We start from the raw sequence: 18,469 nt of genomic DNA, 5'->3' as shown, positions 1-18,469 counted from the left end.
CTCTCCCCCCTGTCTTCATAGTTCTCTATAGAGAGGGGAGGGGTGGAGGGAGATAAGGCACCAAAACAAGACAACAAAGTTAATTTACAGCTACATCACCAGGCTATCTCCTCTGAAGTCAGCACTGACCTCTCTGACCTCTGAATAGGGGCTTTCAGTGGCTCCCTGCTGTGTAAACCTTTGTTCTCTGCTGCTGACTAATCTCCCTCCTCCCCCCTCCATAGAACAGACAGGATCGACTGATGTAAAAGAGTCAAGATTTCCTGATAATGAGCAGTGGATGAGAGAGAGGAGGGGGGGGACCTGGGGAAAGTCTTTTTGAATGCAGATAATGGCATATTTGCCTAATAAACCCAATTACAAAGTCTCTTAAAATCGCCTGGACTATTGATTTCTGCAAAACAAAACAAAACAAAACAAAAAAAGAAACAACAGTGACATTTTAAGGTGTCTCTGTCACTGAATTTTTTTTTTTTTAGACATGTCAGTTGAGTCTGAGTGTTCAGATCACCAAATCATTCGGTAGAGTCGGGAGAACCACTTGGCTGTGCGATACAATCCCTGGTTCTCTGCTCTCTCTTTATAAAACAGGCTCTATAGACTTACAATGGACACATGAGGGAACAGTCTGGAAGCCTTATCTACCAGTGAGCGCCTGAACACCCAGGTCGCTGCGGAATCCAAAACAATACCATTTACATGCAGTTTTTTCCCCACAAAATGAACCATTTCTCCAAGGAACAAATAACATTGTAACAGCTAATTCCCAGCCGGGGCTATGAAGTGTTGTCTCTTTAGCATTGAAGCAAATGATGCTCACACACGCAACTCTCATCGTATAAGAATACGGAGCTAGCAAAATAATAAACCACTCACAAGGGGAGAAGTACACATTGGGTATAGAGGTCAGACATAACACAAATCTACACAAATTATATTGAAGAGTAATAATTGGAGATGAGGGATTACCTTGCGCATGGAGTTTTGCCAGCTCCTCTGTAAGAGAATCCTGAGCCTCCTCCAGCTGTCGGCGCCTCTGCTCCATGTTTTGCATGTAATCAGTCAGGGATTTGATCTTTGCTTCATGCTGGCAGAAAAAAAAAAAAGACAAAAAAAAAAAAAGTTTTTAATCCCTTTTTTAAGCACAATTTTGAAAGATTTCTGGCCGGGAGGAAAAGATCCCGCTATGGCCATATGGCCAACTATGCAAAAACCTTGTATGCAAATAAGAGAACGCAGGAAACAGATTCTGTATGCTCTGTAAATAAAATCCAGTTACGGTAATTGATTCATGATAATTTTTAAGGACTGCAGTACCAGCAATGGTCTGCGACATGTCTCACTGTAACCTATGAACATCTATACATACACAATGCAAGAAACCTGCTAAGTCTGAAAACTAGCAGTATAGTGGTCTCACAACTACAGCTCCCAGCATGCCACAGGATCTTCAGACTGTTAAGGCATGCTGGATGTTGTAGTTTTGTAATGTTGATGGGCACTGCTCTAGAATCTATATGGGGCTACCTACCTGGGAGCTGAGGAGCTGGCAGGCCGCAAGCTCCTTTTCGGTGGCATTGATTTTGCGGTTCGCCTCGATCTGCGCCGTTTCCAGTTGTTTGCTGCGGTTTACTAAAGACTTCACCTCTGACTTCATTTTGCTAATGTACAGACGAGCCATGGTGAACTCCTCTTCAATGACCCCATTCACATCGGCCAGCTACAATAAATTTTATATATAGGGTAAAAACAAGAGTAAATTCTTATTCTTACAAACCTTAATAAATTAAGATTGTGGTAAAACATGCTGCTTTCTTATATAAACAGTGCCACACCCAGGTCTTGGCTGGTATTGCGGCTCAGATCCAATCAAGTGAATAAGGTTGAGAGGTAATACTCAAGAGATGGGGAACCTGTGGCTCTCCAGCTGTTTCAAAAATACAACTCCCATCATGTCTGGACAGCCACATTCAAAGCGTGGGCTGTCCAGGCATGATGGGATTTGTAGTTGTGCAACAGCTGGAGGGCTGAAGGTTCCTCATCCCTGCAATACTCCCACAACTTGGGAAAAGGTGTAGCGCAGATAAGTCTATACAGAAGGGAAGTTCACAAAGAACAGTGAGATGCAATCGGTAAGAGCAGACTTTACCGTTTTGACATCATTTGTGCCAATAATGCCACCGATCTCGCCCAAGTCCTTCAGCAGCAGGTTCAGGATCTCGGTTGCCCTCTTCTTCTGGTGGCTGCTGAGTTCTTGCAGCTGGTGAAGTTCACGCTGTGTTGTGATCAGACTGGTCTGTAATAAAGGAGAACACCACACCAAGATTTAGGGTTCAGGATCTGTTTTTAGTGTTCACCCCATAATGAAAGAATGAAGACCAGATGGGTAGATTTACTGCTAGTCCCTACAGTAAGCCTTAGGGCCCTATTCCACCGGATGATTATCGTTCGCTTAATCGTCAACGATTAACGATCTCAAACGGCCGCTATTGTGAAAGACCTAAAAAGTTCACTCATTTCCATGGAACGATAATCGTTACCCATGATCGTATTTGCGATCGGTTTTTCTTCGCTATTGCGTTCGTATCTACTGCGAACGACGTCTTTTTCAATGCGAACGTTTTGCGAACGAGCAACGATAAAAATAGGTCCAGGTCTTATAAAGCGATCAACGATTTCTAGTTCGGTCGTTAATCGTTAACTGCATTTCAACCGAACAATTATCGTTTAGATTCGAACGATTTAACGATTAGGCCTGGATATTTCTAGCTTCCAGTAAAGATTTCCACAAAACTGGCAAAATGGAAGAGATGAAAGCTTTCAAGGACTCTCTTGCAATATTCTTTACAGACAAAGTCATAGTAATTGCACCGTGCCATACACAACATGAGGTTTCTCCCTCTGTGTGCCCCTGAGATTCACACAGCAACATAACCATAGGTAATTCTATGGAGAGAAAAAGCAGACGTGGCCGCACATCCATAAATTTCCCACTAATCCCTCTTCTCGGCACAATAGGGGAGGAGTATATATATATATATATATATATATATATATATATATATATACACACACACACATATATATATATATATATATATACACACACATATATATATATATATATATATATATATATACACGCATATATATATATATACACATATATATATATATATATATATATATATATATACATACATATATATGTATATAATGTCCTTTCTTCCTTTCTTTTTTTTTTTTTTTTTATAAAAAAACTTATACTTTTTTTTGGAAATACAAAGTATGAAAACGGATGCGACTGATAGGTAAGGAAAGATGTATACCTTGCTGTATACCTTGATGTATACTGCCACTGTATTGAAAAAACGAGATGTGAACATACCCTAACATCAGGAGTTACTTACAATTTGATTTAAGCACACACATACCACTTCATGGTTCCTGATTTGTGTGGGTCCCAAACCAAGGAATGGCACAACAACATTGCCCCAACAACACCACCTGAGGAGGGAGCGACCCAGTTGCCCAGCACCCCCAATGTTGCCAGACATAGCCTGCATGGGCTCTGGGCCCCACCACCCCACAGATACTGCGATAATGGCCGCCACATGACATCACCCCACACAAAGAAGAGGGAGATAGAAGAACTACAAAAAATTGGAGGGGACAGAATATACCACGTATTTCTATGGAGAATTGGTGGGGCCCAGAGGACTGTCTGGCAGCAGTTGGGCCGGTAGACTGCTGGGTCACTCTCTCCACAATTTTAGCTTAGGGTGCCACACAAAAGAAGAACCTTGAAGCGGTGTGTGGGCTTTTACACTTTGATCAACTTGTAACTAAGGGTGCGTTCACACAAAGATTTATCAGATAGATTTTTAAAGCCAAAGCCAGGAATGGATTTACGAGGAGAAACCTCCGTCTTTGCTTTATGATCTGTTCCCAGTTTATAGTCTGTTCCTGGCTTTGGCTTCAGTGTGAGCCATGTAAATGTGCGACCAGAAGAAGGTCTTCTTCAGTTAACTACATTGCAATTTACCAAATCTGCATGGGTTCCCTAGAATAGGATCCAGTCTAATTGTACTGTATGGCAAAATCTCTACTAGCAACACTATAAAGTGCCTACACTTTAGTTGATACACCCTGCCATGTGACACTACTACTCCCAGCATAATGGTTTGCACTTCTCATGGGTATAACACGGCCAGGATTGCCGCTGTGCACAGATAACAGAGGAGGCAGTGCTCAATCAGGATTGGTGGGGGTCACAGACTGATCCTAATGTAATGGCTTATCCTAGTCATCTGCCACCATATTACCATGCGTCAGTCGGATGTCAAGATCAGGACAGATTTTCAGCTTCTTATAATAACATCTTGAAATTAAATTATATATGAAGTATATGGGGGGGGGGGGGGGTCTCCCGACTCTCCCCCAACAGATGGCGGAACAGAAGGGTCAGACATGTTGGACTTTAACTGTCCGACCCTGTTCTCAGAGAGACAAGCTGCGGCCAGAGGTCTCTCCATTGAGAACATGTTAAAATTTGGCTAAGCCAAGCATTTGTGTGTATGAAGCAAGGGGCATGGTAAAGTATAGTGTAAGATTCCATAAAATACATTTCCCCTATAGAACGCTTGCTCAGGCCTCAGTTCCAGCGCAGGGAGCCATGCTTACACAATCTATACCCAACACATTACATCAATGTAATCCAGTCCCCATACGCCGCCACCAGATAAGGATGCCCGGGTCATCTTCACTGACAACTAAAACAAGAGCGGACGGTTCTGTTGCTCCGGTAACATGATAATCTGCGCAGTGAGAATGCCGCTCCAGCCGCGTCCAATTAAATGCTGACCCGGGGTCAGGGACAGCGAAACACTGCGACAAACATCCAGCTGATGAGCAGAAGCCACCGAACAAAACCTGATCATAAGGGCCTTATTATGGGAGATCTCATCACTCAGCTCTGGACAGGGCTCTAATAACAAGAGGCCAACGCAGGAGAACTGGGAAATGATCTTTATAGAAGATACAAGGCGGAATAACATTAATGCACCGACATCATTTTGCCGATACTTTACAGCCATATCAGCAGCTGATGCTATGGTTAGAGAGGAGCCCATATTGAGCATAACAATCATTCGGCTGTCTGTTATCTCTCCTGACCGGCCGCTGCCCTTCCCATAAACAGGAATGATAAGCACAGTGTAGTCTATGGAAAGGTGAGGGGGTAAGCTGCAGCATGAGCACTCTGTTCTGGGAGAGATAAGCCACAGCCAAAGGGGCTGGGCAGTGATTTTCCATCCCTCCCGATGCTATCTCTACTGACATCTCTCGGTGGTCTTCAAGTTACCCCCATACACCTAACATTGACGTCTGAACCCCCCACAAGCAGTGGATACAGCCAACAAAAGTATAAGGTGACAGAACGACCTCATTCAGATGAAAGGAACTCTGACTTCTGCAATATACCCCTTATACATATTGATGAGCAATGCATCTCAAACCCAAGATGATACTTATAGATGAACTAAAAGTCGTGATGGTTGAGGCCTATACCGTTTTCTGTGCCAGTTCATCGGTCAGCTGCTCGTTGGCTTTGGTCTTGTCCTCCACCTCCTGAGACTTCTGGTCATAGTTTACAGCCAGCTCTTCCAGGGCTTGGAGAACTTCCTTGACTTCATCCTTGGCGGCGTCATTTTCAATCTGAAGCCGGGTCAGCTCCTCTTGGATTTTCTCATAGTCTCTGCGGGTTGATGCCAGGAGCTGTCAGAGCAAAAGAACAAAAAAATGGTATCAGTCATATGAATAAAGAGTAAAGGAATAAACCTGCAGACTTTATATTCAGGCAAAGATCTTGGTTTGACATTGGGTTTAAATTATCAATTGTACAGATGGTTATGTATCATCCGGGGTATAGAGACTTCCAAGCATCTGTAACACCCTGTATCCTGGAGTATAAATTTACTATATCACCATCACCCGATTCGGCGGGTGATGGAGATCGGCCTTGGTACTACACCCCCATCATCTGCTCATACTATGAGCAGATGATGGGAGAAGTAATACTGTGTTTATGTGGCAGCAGCACTGAGCAGGGAGGGAGGGGGGAGGTAATTAGATGCACAGGCACCTCTCTCCCTCCCTGCTCGGTGCCCTCCTAATGTACTGACTGAAACAATAAAGTCCCATTGACTTCTACATATAGAGCGCCCCCTGCTGGACACTCCATAGAAATTACACCCTGGGTCGTGCCGTCACTATATCTGAGAGAATTCTAACACTCCATGATCTACTAAATTAAGGGAAATAGCCCTATATGTGCATTTCCAATAATTAATGTATATTAGAAATTTGTCTAACTTTCCATAAGTAATAACATATCAAAAAATAATTTTGGCCGGACTTCTCCTTTAAGTTTCATTTAGGTCCAACAAAAAACCTGTACTATGGACTTCAATACAGAAATACAAAGTGCTGAATTTCAGATTGCAGGTATGGTTTATGTAAAAAATAGTGCACGGGTGTAAACAGGATCCTGGTGCGATTTAGATGACAATGCTTTGAATGTCACTGAACGAGCACGGGGTTCAGATAGCAAGAATCATTGCTCTACAGAAGGGATGGGGAACCTACGGCCCTCTAGCTGATGCAAAACTACAATTACCATTATGCCTGGACAGCCAAAGCTAAAGGCATGATCGAAATTGAAGATTCGCAACAGCTGGAGGGCCAACGGTTTCTTTTCTTTTTTCTTTATCTTTTTTTTTTTTTTTAAATTCTAAACTTTTATTAATTTTCATAATATATATATATATATATATATATATATATATATATATATATATACACACACACAACAGGCATAACAACTCGCACCAGTCGGTGCAAGCTTCCAGTCACAAGTCAACATGAACATATAAAGTACAAAATCCGCACAGATCTACTAAGTTGTAGAACCACAGCTCCATATAACTAGAGAATAAGAGTGCCAACAAGTCACGCAGTCAGCTAGCGCTCAACTAAGTAACAGGGGGAAAAGGGAAAAGAAATAAAAAAGGAAAGCTAGAGGAGTAGGGGGAAGGGGAAGCTCCTCACTGAGCCAAGAGGGATTTATATTCGTCCGTGTCTGTAAACTGATGGGCCAACGGTTTCTAATCCCTGCTCTACAATGTATCCGAGACAGTAAATGAACACCATCAAAGGAGAAGTCCCACCAAATAAAAAAAAAAAAAAATGGAGGAAAGTAGGGAAAACAATAAAAAAAATGTAAACTTTCCCGTCCTCATGCCTCAGTTGCGCCGCTCCCGAATCCCGCTGGCGGCCACCGGAAGTAATTTTCTGCTGGAAACCGCCACGTACCTGGGTCTTCCAGCTGCAATGTCAAGGCCCAGGTGAACAATTGCCTGCTCAGCCAGTCAGTGACTAGGATGGTGTCCCGCCCCAGTCACTGATTGGCTGAGCAAGCAATCATTCAGCCGAGATACTGACATTGCATTGTCCATTAAAATCAAAATGTAAATTTGACACGTCACAGTTACCAAATGCTGCCCCAATCTCTTTCTCCTGATCAATAGGGGTCTCAGCAGGGTCTAAGCCCCCAACCAATCATAAGTTTTGACGTGTTAAATGCTTTTTTTTTTTTTTTATGATAGATACACTTAAACAATGATGCTCCATTAGAACATTCCCTCTTCTTTCAGGGGAAGGTAGGAGCACAGGTTTTCTAATAAAAAAAAACAAACGTGCATAGTCAGAGTTAAATGACAAATGAATTTTAAAGAAAATGATAAAAATAATAATTCGTACTGCTTCACTAAAGCATAAAACACTAAACCGGCCCATACCAACCCCCTGCTGCTCAATGTTAGGCAATCTTCAGGTCACTGCTGTGTTCCTGTTCTGCTGGCCTCCGATGATGACCCGCTACCCGCTCATCCAATCACAGAGCTGAATGGGCATGCCCAACATCATCAGAAGCCGAGAGACAGAGACCATAGCCAGATCCGGAAGATCGCATAGCAGGGGCGACAGAGGAAGGGGGTTGGGTACGGTTTGGTTATGGTTTTCTGCCACTCTTACATCCTTGAGGGGTATAACAATGTGCCGATTATTTTATGCTCACTGAACTGCATTACACTTGACAACATAATTCTCATTTAAATAGCGGGCTACCACATCCATAAACGGAAAATTTACCTCATCTTGGTCAAGCATTTGCTGCTTTAGCTTTTCGGCGAGCTGACTCTGTTGATTGATCTCATCATCCTAAGAATAAATAAATGGGAAATATTAATAGCTACACACATATACAGCATATCCAGGACTGTTCCATGTACCAACAAAAATATTCTTAAAGAAGTTGTCCAAATATTTTTTTAAAACTTTCAGAAACAGTGCCACACCTGCCCACAAGGTGTGTGGTATTGCAGTTCATCCCCATTTACTTTCACCAGTTCTGAGGGTTGACCAGGTAAAATCCAACTATGTAATGGGAAGTGCTCTATTCATTCTCTATGGGGCTATTCAAAGTTTCCCAGCGGTCAGCTTGTTGTTTGATGTGGATTGGAGATAACTATCTGACATGGTAATATCCTTTTAAACGGGGCTTTACTTCAGTAGGGCGAAGCTGCAGTACCATTTATGCACATAGGATAAACACTAAAAGGACCATGGCACTACGGCAGACACTTGACTCCCACTGAGTAAACTACTTACATTAAAGCAAATGTACCGTTAGTACATTCGCTTTAAGTTTTGCACACGGATAGAACAACGTCGTCATGGGGAAGCCGGTACCCTGGTCCTTTCTTTCGAACTGCTGCCCGGTCCCCGCGTACAGCGTCGTTCTATTCCCGGGCACTGGCCAGGGGTGAAGCACTGGAGGCGGGCCAGCCTGCCCCCAGAGGGGGGGAACCCCTGACCCACTATGATGCGACTCCATTAACTCTAATGAAGCTGTGTCATAGAGGGGCGGGGGTTTCCTCCCACTGGGGGAGGGCCGGCTTGCCTCCAGTGCTTCACCCCTGGCCGGTGCCCGGGAATAGAATGGCGCTGCACGCAGGAACCAGGCCGCAGTTCAAAAAAAGGACTGCGGCACCGGCGCTGTACTATCCACGTGCAAAACTGTACTCATGGTACATTCACTTCAAGGGTACGTTCACACGTACTGGATCCGCAACGGATATCTTGCTGCAAACTTGCAGCGAGACCCACTGCGAATCCTGTGCTGTGAAGGTAAATAGGTCCCATACATGCAGCGGATCAGCTGCGTGCATGGCACCCGGCCCCTTTAACACCCCGGCCGCCCGCAGCCCTGGCCCAGAGCATACATTACCTGCTTGGCGCCGCGGCTGTGTGCGCCACTCCCGGCTCCCCTCGCTCCCCAATAACTGATTTAAAAGGAGCCAGGGCTGCAGGATGCAGGGGGTTAAAGGGGCCGGGTGCCATACACGCAGCGGATCCGGATCACAGTACAGGATTCGCAGCGAGAAATCCGCTGCGGATCCGGTATGTGTGAACGTACCCTTAAAAAATATGCCAATAGCCTCATAATGTGATAAATCATGGGTAAAAGGATCTCCCCTGTTGGAAATAATCTTACTATACAGCAAAACCTTCACATTCACATCTATAAAGTAGCCTACATTCCAGGTATAAGCTGGCGAACAGGCAAAACAGTATGCCAACATATACCATGGCGTATCCATGCTGATTTCAATATGTGTGTAATATAGAAGTGACTACGTTCTGCCCATTACAAAGCCTGCATAGATATAAGAAGGTAGCCAGTCTGTAGAATATCACAGCTGAACGCTTCTGGTTCCAGCCTTTTAATTAGCGGTTTTCTCAATTAGTATTATAAGTGATACATGGGAGGCTGGAGATGGTGTCTGTAGATGTGTTCACCAAAGGGATCTGCAAATGGCAACAATTAACATGCAGTAAAAACACATAATTATGAGGCAGCCGAGCATTATTACTACTGATTATAGAAAGGGGGAGCGAAGAAAGTGTGCGGCGTCTCCAGCAGTGATACTGCCACCATAGTGGCACAGTAGGAGCGATACACATACCATTAGAGGAAATTGTCAGACACTTTAGACTTCAGCAAAAAAAAATAAATTGTAGCAAATCCGTATAAAGGTTCCTCCCAACAAGCGCTTCTACATAATCGATCCTCGCTCATACTAAGCAGATATCTGCCATATAAAGGGACCCTGAACAATGCAATTGTTCTCTAATGTGGGCTCTAGAATCAAGACAAGACACTTTGTCCCAACCTTGTCATCCAGCTGATGGTATAGAGAGGCGATATCATCATCGTATTTCTTCTTCTCTTCAGACGAGATGCAGGCGACGGCCGGGGACAGGTTGTCAATGATGGGAGTGTTGTCGCAGGGTTCCAGGGTCTTTTGATCCTTTGCGCTTATTTGTTCATCGACTGGCACGGCTTCCCCTACAAGAAAAATAACAGAACGTGTTTTATTGGAACCTGAGCAAAATTTTTATTTTTTTTCCACACCACCCCTTAGCCACGTGTAGATCATTTTAAACAAGGCCTTTAAGGTCCTCTGACATGGACAAATTAGTCAGTGACCGAAAATGAGCTGTGAACAGCGAGATTGATACTTTTTTGCAGTGCTTTAACACAACATGACAAGTTAAACAGCTGGGCTGCGCGAACAATCCATGTATCATTCGTGCAGCCATGGAAACTGACAGCACGGACATACATATATGTCTGTGCAGTAAGTTTCCAGATCACACAGCTGTACATACTTACCTAGTGCGCTGCTGCTGTGGTCCTGCATCCTGTTCTTCATCTGTGTGTCTTCAGGCCCAGCCTTCTCCAACTGTCAATTATTCTAGAGAAGGCAGGGCCTGAATACACAGCAGCTGGCCAGAAGGGGCGAAGAAGAGGATGCCAGATCACCCCAGCAGCACATTAGGTCATGTGTGCACTGCTGTATGATCTGGAAACTGACAACACGGAGATGTATATCTGTGCTGTGAAGATGTGCAGCCGATAAATTGTGAAGCATGTTCTAAAGCAGGGGTAGGAAACCTCGGCTCTACAGCTGTTGCAAAACTACAACTCCCATCATGCCTGGACTGCTAAAGCTTTGGCTGTCCAGGCATGATGGGGGTTGTAGTTTTGCACCCGCTGGGGAGCCAGGTTCCCTACCCCTGTTCTTAGGACACGATCAGCTGACAATCCTCCCCAGCTGATCGCTGTAACTTTTACACAGGCTGATTATTGGCCACAGGAGCATTTCTTGCAATGCTCCTGGCTGACAATCGTCCCGTATAAAAGGCCATTTAAGCTCCTTTTCCAATATCAGCCAAACAAATCTGCACAAGAACATTCATTGCTGATGACTGCCAAGCGATGGTTAAAAAATAAAAATTTAAACAAATTATTTTAGGCGTATAGGACAGCTCCAGGATGACTGGGTGCTCGGCGGCAGGTGGCTAGCGTCATGCTAATTCACTCTGCTTTGTCATACTGAAAACGTGATGGAGTCTCCTCCGAACCTGTAATCACATTTGTGAGTAATATTCTCGGCAATCTCCGGGACCTGTCAGCCCGGCATCACCATGGCAACGTCACGGCTCTAATCAGAGAAACATCCACCGCCATACAGTAAGCGAAACCCCTGAGACAGAGCTAGAATTGTATGAACACATGAACGTAGCACAGTTATAAGAGATCTGTGGTTATTTAAAGGGCCTGAGATGTCACTAGGCCGCATATTTATACCACCGGGCCGCCCCATGCATATACATAGCTTCATTACCTTACAGTTAACTAAGGCTAGGTTCACACAGCGTTTTTGCAATCCGTTTTTTTCATCCGTTTTTTGCAAAAAACAGATGAAAAAAATGGATGCATTTGTGTGCATCCGTTTTGATCCGTTTTTCCATTGACTTCCATTGTAAAAAAAAAATTTTTTAACGGACACAAAAATAGTGTCAGCTACGTTTTGGTGTCCGTCAAAAAAAAAAAACGGATCCGTTTTGAACAGTTTTTTTTTTTACAATGGAAGTCAAAGGATCAAAACGGATGCACACAAATGCAAAAAACGGATTGCAAAAACGCAGTGTGAACCCAGCCTAACTGGCAATCATCACTTCTGTCAGCTGTACGGCACAAGGAGGCGCTCCACCCAAGTGCCTGCTTTTATGGGGAGCGGGATTCCAGACGTTGCTATGGCTGCCGCTGTAATTGTCTTAGAAGCTATTAGACACTGCCATCATTTGTATAGAAATAAATGTCAGGGCCGAATACAACTATTCAGTCCCTGACATCTTCTGGAAAATGAAGGGTCACTTCAAAAAGTTATACTTACTGGTACAACAGCGTCCTATAGGGACCACTACATAGGGATAATAAGAATTCAGGATTTCTGACGCTCAGGGAAAGAAGGGGGGTATGACAGAGCAATGGCGCTCATAATCTAGGAATTGGTTCATCATAGTCTCATGGACTTTTTAGATGTTCCATGGGCTTTATATAAAGAAAACAGATTTTGAGGAGTGACAGTGAGTGTTCCTAGGAAGGGCCCTTAGCTAGTGCATTAGGGAACAAGTTAGGGAGCAGGGAGGCCCCCATAGACATTACACAGTCGGCCATTTCCATTGAAATCAGGGGTTCAGCTGGCCTTTTTTATAAAGTGTATGAAGGCCGTAGAGTGTACTGTAGACAGCTTGGATTGGTGGAGGGTCTCAGTGTTCTCTAGAATGAGCAGAAGCAGCACAACTGAGCCCTTCTCTCCACACACACTATGTGCGCACAACACAAGATTGTTCTTATAGACTCAGGGCTCTATAACAGAGGGATTATAGCTCTGTGTAATGGAGGCAACCATCAGTTGATGAAACGATCAGCTGATCTTTTTTTTTTTTTTGTAGGCCCAGACCTAAAATCATGTAATGTAATAGCGATGCGCGGCCGATGGCTGACGATTCAACCGTTTACATCACCCGTCCACGTTCCTGGTGTTCTCCAGCGCTTTGCTTTCTCCTGGCCAGTGATTGGTTGAGTGGCCTGTCAGCTGAAACAGGCCTCTCTGTAGGTGTAGCGCCGAAACGGGGAGGAGGCAGTGCGCCAGAAAACACTGGGAACGTGGATAAGGAATGTAAACTGTTTGGGCAAAGGCTGCACGGATATTGCTAACAATGTCCGTGCAGCCCTTGCTAAATGATTATTGGGCCGTGTAATAGGCCCAGTAAACGCATGCAAATCTAGCAGATCGGCTCATTTACAATATCGATCGGCCCATTTAATAGAGAACGCACTTAGGGAGCACTTTTCCAAGCTAAATCTAATGATCAGTGGGGGTCAGAACACCCAGTCCATGACTAATCAGCTCCTCAGCTGTTGCAAAACCACAATTTCCATCATGCCTGCACAGCCAAAGCATTATGGGAATTGTAGTTTTGCAACAGCTGGAGGGCTGATGGTTCCCCATCCCTAATCTAAATGGTTAGAGAAAGGGGCCCCTCTGTTACCCGATCACCCTCTCCTCCACACTAGTGATGTAATAATAGGGATGTCAATGGGTTTGTCATTTCAATCATAGCTTAATACTTGGTTGTTGGGGGTAGTTGTTCTCTACCCATCTCCATTAGATTGGTGCTATTTCCTATTGAAATTGGTTCAAAAAACTGAAATACATTTTATGTGTATTGGAAGGTAAAAGTGTACTGAGAATAATTCACATGGGAAAAGATTCACCACCAAGTGCTGTAAAACACAGGGGTTTATGACAGCCCAACCATATCATTCTGTCGCTTCCTGAAATGGATTCTTATCTCATCCATTTTCCAAGGCAATTTCCTTACCGCCTCTCCATCGGTTCAATTCCATCTCGAGATGCTGAATGATATTCTTAAGTGACTTGTTTTTGTCTTTCTCTTTTTCATATTTCTTCTTCCACTCCTCTGCAGTCAGCTCCAGATTAACAGACACCGTGTTCTTAATAGTCTTGGCCCTGGTACAAGAGACACTCTCATTAATGAGAAGAACAGGATTCGTGCTGGGGTGCGAGAGGCGGACAGAAAAGGATTTACCGCTGCCCAAACATCAGCGTGGACTTCGTTTCAGCCTCATTGAAGTTAGACGGGGAGCAGCAGATTATGATGGTCGTTCGACAGTTCCCTCCGAGAGAGTCCTGCAGTATCCTGGTCATCTTACTGTCTCTGTATGGAACATGGCTTTTCTAGGAAGCAAACAGGACGAGACCGAGCAACTTAAAAACTATCTATGGGAGAATGGTGTAATGGTATTTTCTCTTGATTGGGGATAAGTGTATAACTGCAGTGGGGGATGTCCATATTCACCACTGGCCCATTCAATATATATGGGACTGCCAGCAGCCTCCATAGCAATGAATGGAGTAGCAGGGTGCAAGCATGACCATTGCTCTATTTCAGTGGGAGACTCAGTATACCACTTGAGATTGAGGTGAGTTCCAGAATCTGGAACCCCCAACCTGTGGATAGGGGATTATTGGTATGGGTTTTATGTAACACTTTTATGATACTAGGAAGCTGGGACAAGTACACAACACAGTGGGAGAGTAATGGCAGCCATATTGTCACCCAGCTTCCTTAGGGTCGGGGGGTATGTAAGCATGGCTGACCGTACTGCGGTCCTCTCGACTTGACACAAGAACAACCCGGTACTCACCGTTCCCTCGGCCAGAGCAGAGATGACGTTACCCAGTGCAGATAAAGATTTATTGATGTTTTTAGCTTCATCCAAAACTGCTCCTTCAGCTCCGGTTTTGCTGACCTAAAGGATGACATGGCGGTAACAGTTCAAGCGCACTGCGTGTAAGAAAGATCTACATATTTCTATACATATGGCAGAGAACAGTGGTAACCATGAGGGCAGATCATTGCCAAGCCACACCCTATACACCCATCCTCACCTTTTCACTTCCCGCTAGATCAACCAGGTAGAGCTTCCCGCAGAGCTTCTTCTCAGTCTCAATGTTTTCTTGCTTAATATTAATCAGGAAAATGCTGTGACTTCTGGAGCTGTGCTCATTCATATCTAGAAAAGAAGAGGAAAGGTCAGATATGTCAATAGTCAGGGAGGAGGAGTCCTTAAAGGGACAGCTTTGGATCTGAGCAATATAGTTGGTGGGGACAGCAGGTGAGGTGGGCATTTGTGATACAGATCTATACATTTTCTTTCATGTTTACTCATTTACAATGGATTTCAATATGAGGCTGTGGTCCAATTTCTAAGTATTTATGCCACTGCCGCAGCTAGTGTCTGTGACTGCCAAAGCTTTCTGGCCGTTTGTAAAATCTGGCAGCCGGCAGGGGCAGGAGGGAATTTGATCAGGAGTCCTCACTTACCTTTCCCCGTGCCCACAGTGAGCGGTGGGACTGGACTTAGGACCCCCCGCCAGACTCCGGGACCTCCAGAGCTGACATGTCATGACCTGGCTGATGGACTGGCCTCTCAGCCACTCAGTGACTGAGGCGGAACGCCACTCCAGTCACTGATTGGATGAGCGTCCAGTCCATCAGTCCATCAGCGACGTCGTCACAACTCGGCAAGGGAGGATGGGGGGTGGGGGTAATGCCTTCCAGCAGGGGCCTAGAGGCTGATCCCACCACTCACTGTGGGCACAGGGAGAGGTAAGTTAGGACTCCTGATCAAATTCCCTCCTGCCCCTGCCGATTGCCAGATATAACAAATGGCCGGACTTCTCCTTTAAGGATATCCTACAATCAAAGGGTTTGCATGACATAATGGTCTACTATTTTTCTACCCAAGAAACAGCGCCAGCCCTTATCCATAGTTGTACTGCAGCTAAGTCTCATTCGAATGCAAAACCAGATAGGTGCATAATCAAGAGTGGTTTTTTTAAACTAATCTGTGCGCAGTTTTACATTATATATAGGTATAACTTACTTGTGACAGCGACGTGCCTGTTGGCCTTTCCTTCATCTATGACATCCATTACTTCCTCAGGACTGGACACAAACCTCTCCGTACAGCCCTAAACAGGCACCAAAATATAAGAAAATAATATCTAGACAAGATATTCGCCCCACAATGGTAGGCAAACAAGTAGTGTAAAACTGTTCGGATTCGGCAACATTCTCTGAAACCGAACGCTCAGCATTTGATTACCTGCGGTGGCAGAAGTTGGATGCGGCCCTAGGTAGTCCTGGAAAACATGGACACAGCCAAAGGCCATAGAGTGTATCCATGTTTTCCTGGCAGCCCTAGGACGGCATCCAACCTCTGCAGCCGCAGGGAATCAAATGCTGAGCGTTTGGTTCAGAAAACATTGCCGAATTCAAACAGTTTGACTGGTCCGCTCAACGCTACAAGCAACACCCAGAGGGTACATACCTTCACATAGGGGACACGATTTTTATCTTCGTGCACAGCTAAGTTGGTTTTAGACACTGTGGGGGGGATTGCATAGAAAAAGAAATTTAATGTGGAAAATTTCTAAAATAGCTTAATCATTGGCATTTCCTGAAATATCTGGAATTCCCATTTACTCCTCAGTATCGATTACTGATCTAGACAACCACTCGCTGCACAGATAACATGAGATATAGCACAGACACAGTCCATAGCACTGTACACACAGTGAAGCTTCTTACCGTCCAGCAAGTCCCGGATCTTGTCTAAATAGATTTCAAAGTAAGAGACCTGTAATAGAGAAGTGAGGGCGTCATGGCTAGCGGGTACAAGAGAAGACAGAATCATTTATAAAGGATTAGTGCAAGATCACCGGGTTCATCCACTGTGACCCCCTTTGATCTTTATAATAGGGGCAATAGGAGTCCTGCATGTACACCACCGCTCCACCTGTTGTCTATAGAGCTGCTGAACATAGCCGAGCACTGTACTTGGTTTTCTCCGGAAGCTCCTTGGATAACGCAACAGCGTGCATGCGCAACTCATTGCTCCATTCTTAAACCCCAATTACACGAAGCAATCAGAGGGAGCAAGTGAGCATCAGATGAGTGCTCGCCTGCCCCTCGTTCCCGCTTGGTTGGGGGGGGGGGGGCACGGGGAGTCCATAAAAGATAGCGTCGGTCTGCTGCCACCGCTCCTATTACACAGAGCAACGACCAGCAGATCACTGCTATCTTTTGTCTTTCAACATGTTGTAAGATGTTAAAAGGCAATGATCAGCTGACATTGTGCAAGTCGGTTAATCGTTGCCTTTTATTACTCGTAGCGATTATCCGCCATAATGGCCGATAATCAGCCAAATACCGCCTCTACTCAAGACTTTGGTCCCTGTTCTCAAGGCTGAGACTACTCGGGATAAAAGTACAAGGGTACTATTACATGAAGCAATTATTAGCTTACCTGGCTGATTACTGGCCGTTCTGGCCGAAAATAATTTCGTGTAATAGGTCATGTTTTAAATCAACGATCAGCCGACATCGATGTTGATTTAAAACATGACCTAAAAAAACAATAACGATGACCATCGCTCTGCGTAATATGAGCAGCAGCAGCAGCAGCAGACCATCGCTGTCTCCCATGGGCCACCTGGACGATCTAAGGATCATCCGGGCAGCCCCTCACGCGGCTCCCCATAGCCCCTCCACCGCTTGATGTCTGTGTGTGTAAAAGCACAGACAGTGAGCGGGGAACAAGAAGCAATCGAGCACTGACCTGACACTCACTTGCTTCTAAATATCGGGCTGTCTAATATGGCCCTAAGTGTTTTAAATTGGAAGACCTCTTTAATGGTCCATGCTAGGAAAAACAAGCTCTTAGGGCGCATTCACATGTACCAAGATTACAGTCCGTGCACGGAAGAGGTGCTACGGACCATTATTTGGAGGTCCTGGCATCACGCTGTGTCAGTACAGCAACACCGAGATTTAAACTGTTCCGGAGCTCCTGGCATCATAATGATACACAATGCCAGGTGTTCTGCATTCTGGTCTGTAGCACATCTTCCGTGCACAGACTGTAATCACAGAACATGACAATAACAGCTGTATATACTGTATGTAGGCAACACACTCATAGCAAATAAGCTCATTTACCTTTATATGAAATTCTAGGTTTTCATCCATAGAATAGATGTGATCAAATATGTCCTGTGCGATCCTTGGGATGATCCCCATGAGCTGGGGATCGTGTAACTTCCCCTGAGGAGGGAATAAATGAGATATTAGATGAAATCCTACAAACCAATCACTTCAGCCTCGTTCCTAGGTTCTTAACATGCGCTATGCTTCTACTACAGTATATGATCATAACCTCAGGGGGATTTTTATATAATGTGTTTAGGGGACTGAAACCGCTCATCTGACCTTTGTTTATATGCACCAATATATTACACTGGGAAGAATAAAATAGGATTACGTATAAGATTCCCTAGGGATACTACCCTATTGGCTTATAGTCACACACCCCATAAATTGCCCTCCACATCCTGCATAAGCCTAT

At 44.6% G+C, this 18,469-nt stretch overlaps 1 protein-coding gene across 1 annotated transcript in view; it reads right to left on the bottom strand.

The window, feature by feature from the left end:
* The window catches only part of KIF5C (kinesin family member 5C), a 43,171-nt gene that overhangs the window by 12,358 nt on the left and 12,344 nt on the right, over window positions 1–18,469 (bottom strand). The window contains exons 4-17 of the mRNA XM_069985079.1: window positions 18,064–18,168; window positions 16,654–16,702; window positions 16,394–16,449; window positions 15,947–16,034; window positions 14,949–15,073; window positions 14,705–14,809; window positions 14,086–14,234; window positions 13,858–14,006; window positions 10,293–10,468; window positions 8,209–8,277; window positions 5,569–5,775; window positions 2,150–2,296; window positions 1,532–1,720; window positions 970–1,087 (exon numbers count right to left, since the gene is read on the bottom strand). Of these exons, the coding sequence (XP_069841180.1) occupies window positions 970–1,087; window positions 1,532–1,720; window positions 2,150–2,296; window positions 5,569–5,775; window positions 8,209–8,277; window positions 10,293–10,468; window positions 13,858–14,006; window positions 14,086–14,234; window positions 14,705–14,809; window positions 14,949–15,073; window positions 15,947–16,034; window positions 16,394–16,449; window positions 16,654–16,702; window positions 18,064–18,168 (1,732 nt within the window). The remainder of the gene's footprint in view (window positions 1–969; window positions 1,088–1,531; window positions 1,721–2,149; window positions 2,297–5,568; window positions 5,776–8,208; window positions 8,278–10,292; window positions 10,469–13,857; window positions 14,007–14,085; window positions 14,235–14,704; window positions 14,810–14,948; window positions 15,074–15,946; window positions 16,035–16,393; window positions 16,450–16,653; window positions 16,703–18,063; window positions 18,169–18,469) is intronic.

This window comes from Dendropsophus ebraccatus, chromosome 9, assembly GCF_027789765.1.
Source record: "Dendropsophus ebraccatus isolate aDenEbr1 chromosome 9, aDenEbr1.pat, whole genome shotgun sequence".
NCBI lineage: Eukaryota > Metazoa > Chordata > Amphibia > Anura > Hylidae > Dendropsophus > Dendropsophus ebraccatus.
This window is presented reverse-complemented; position numbering and strand designations above follow the sequence as displayed.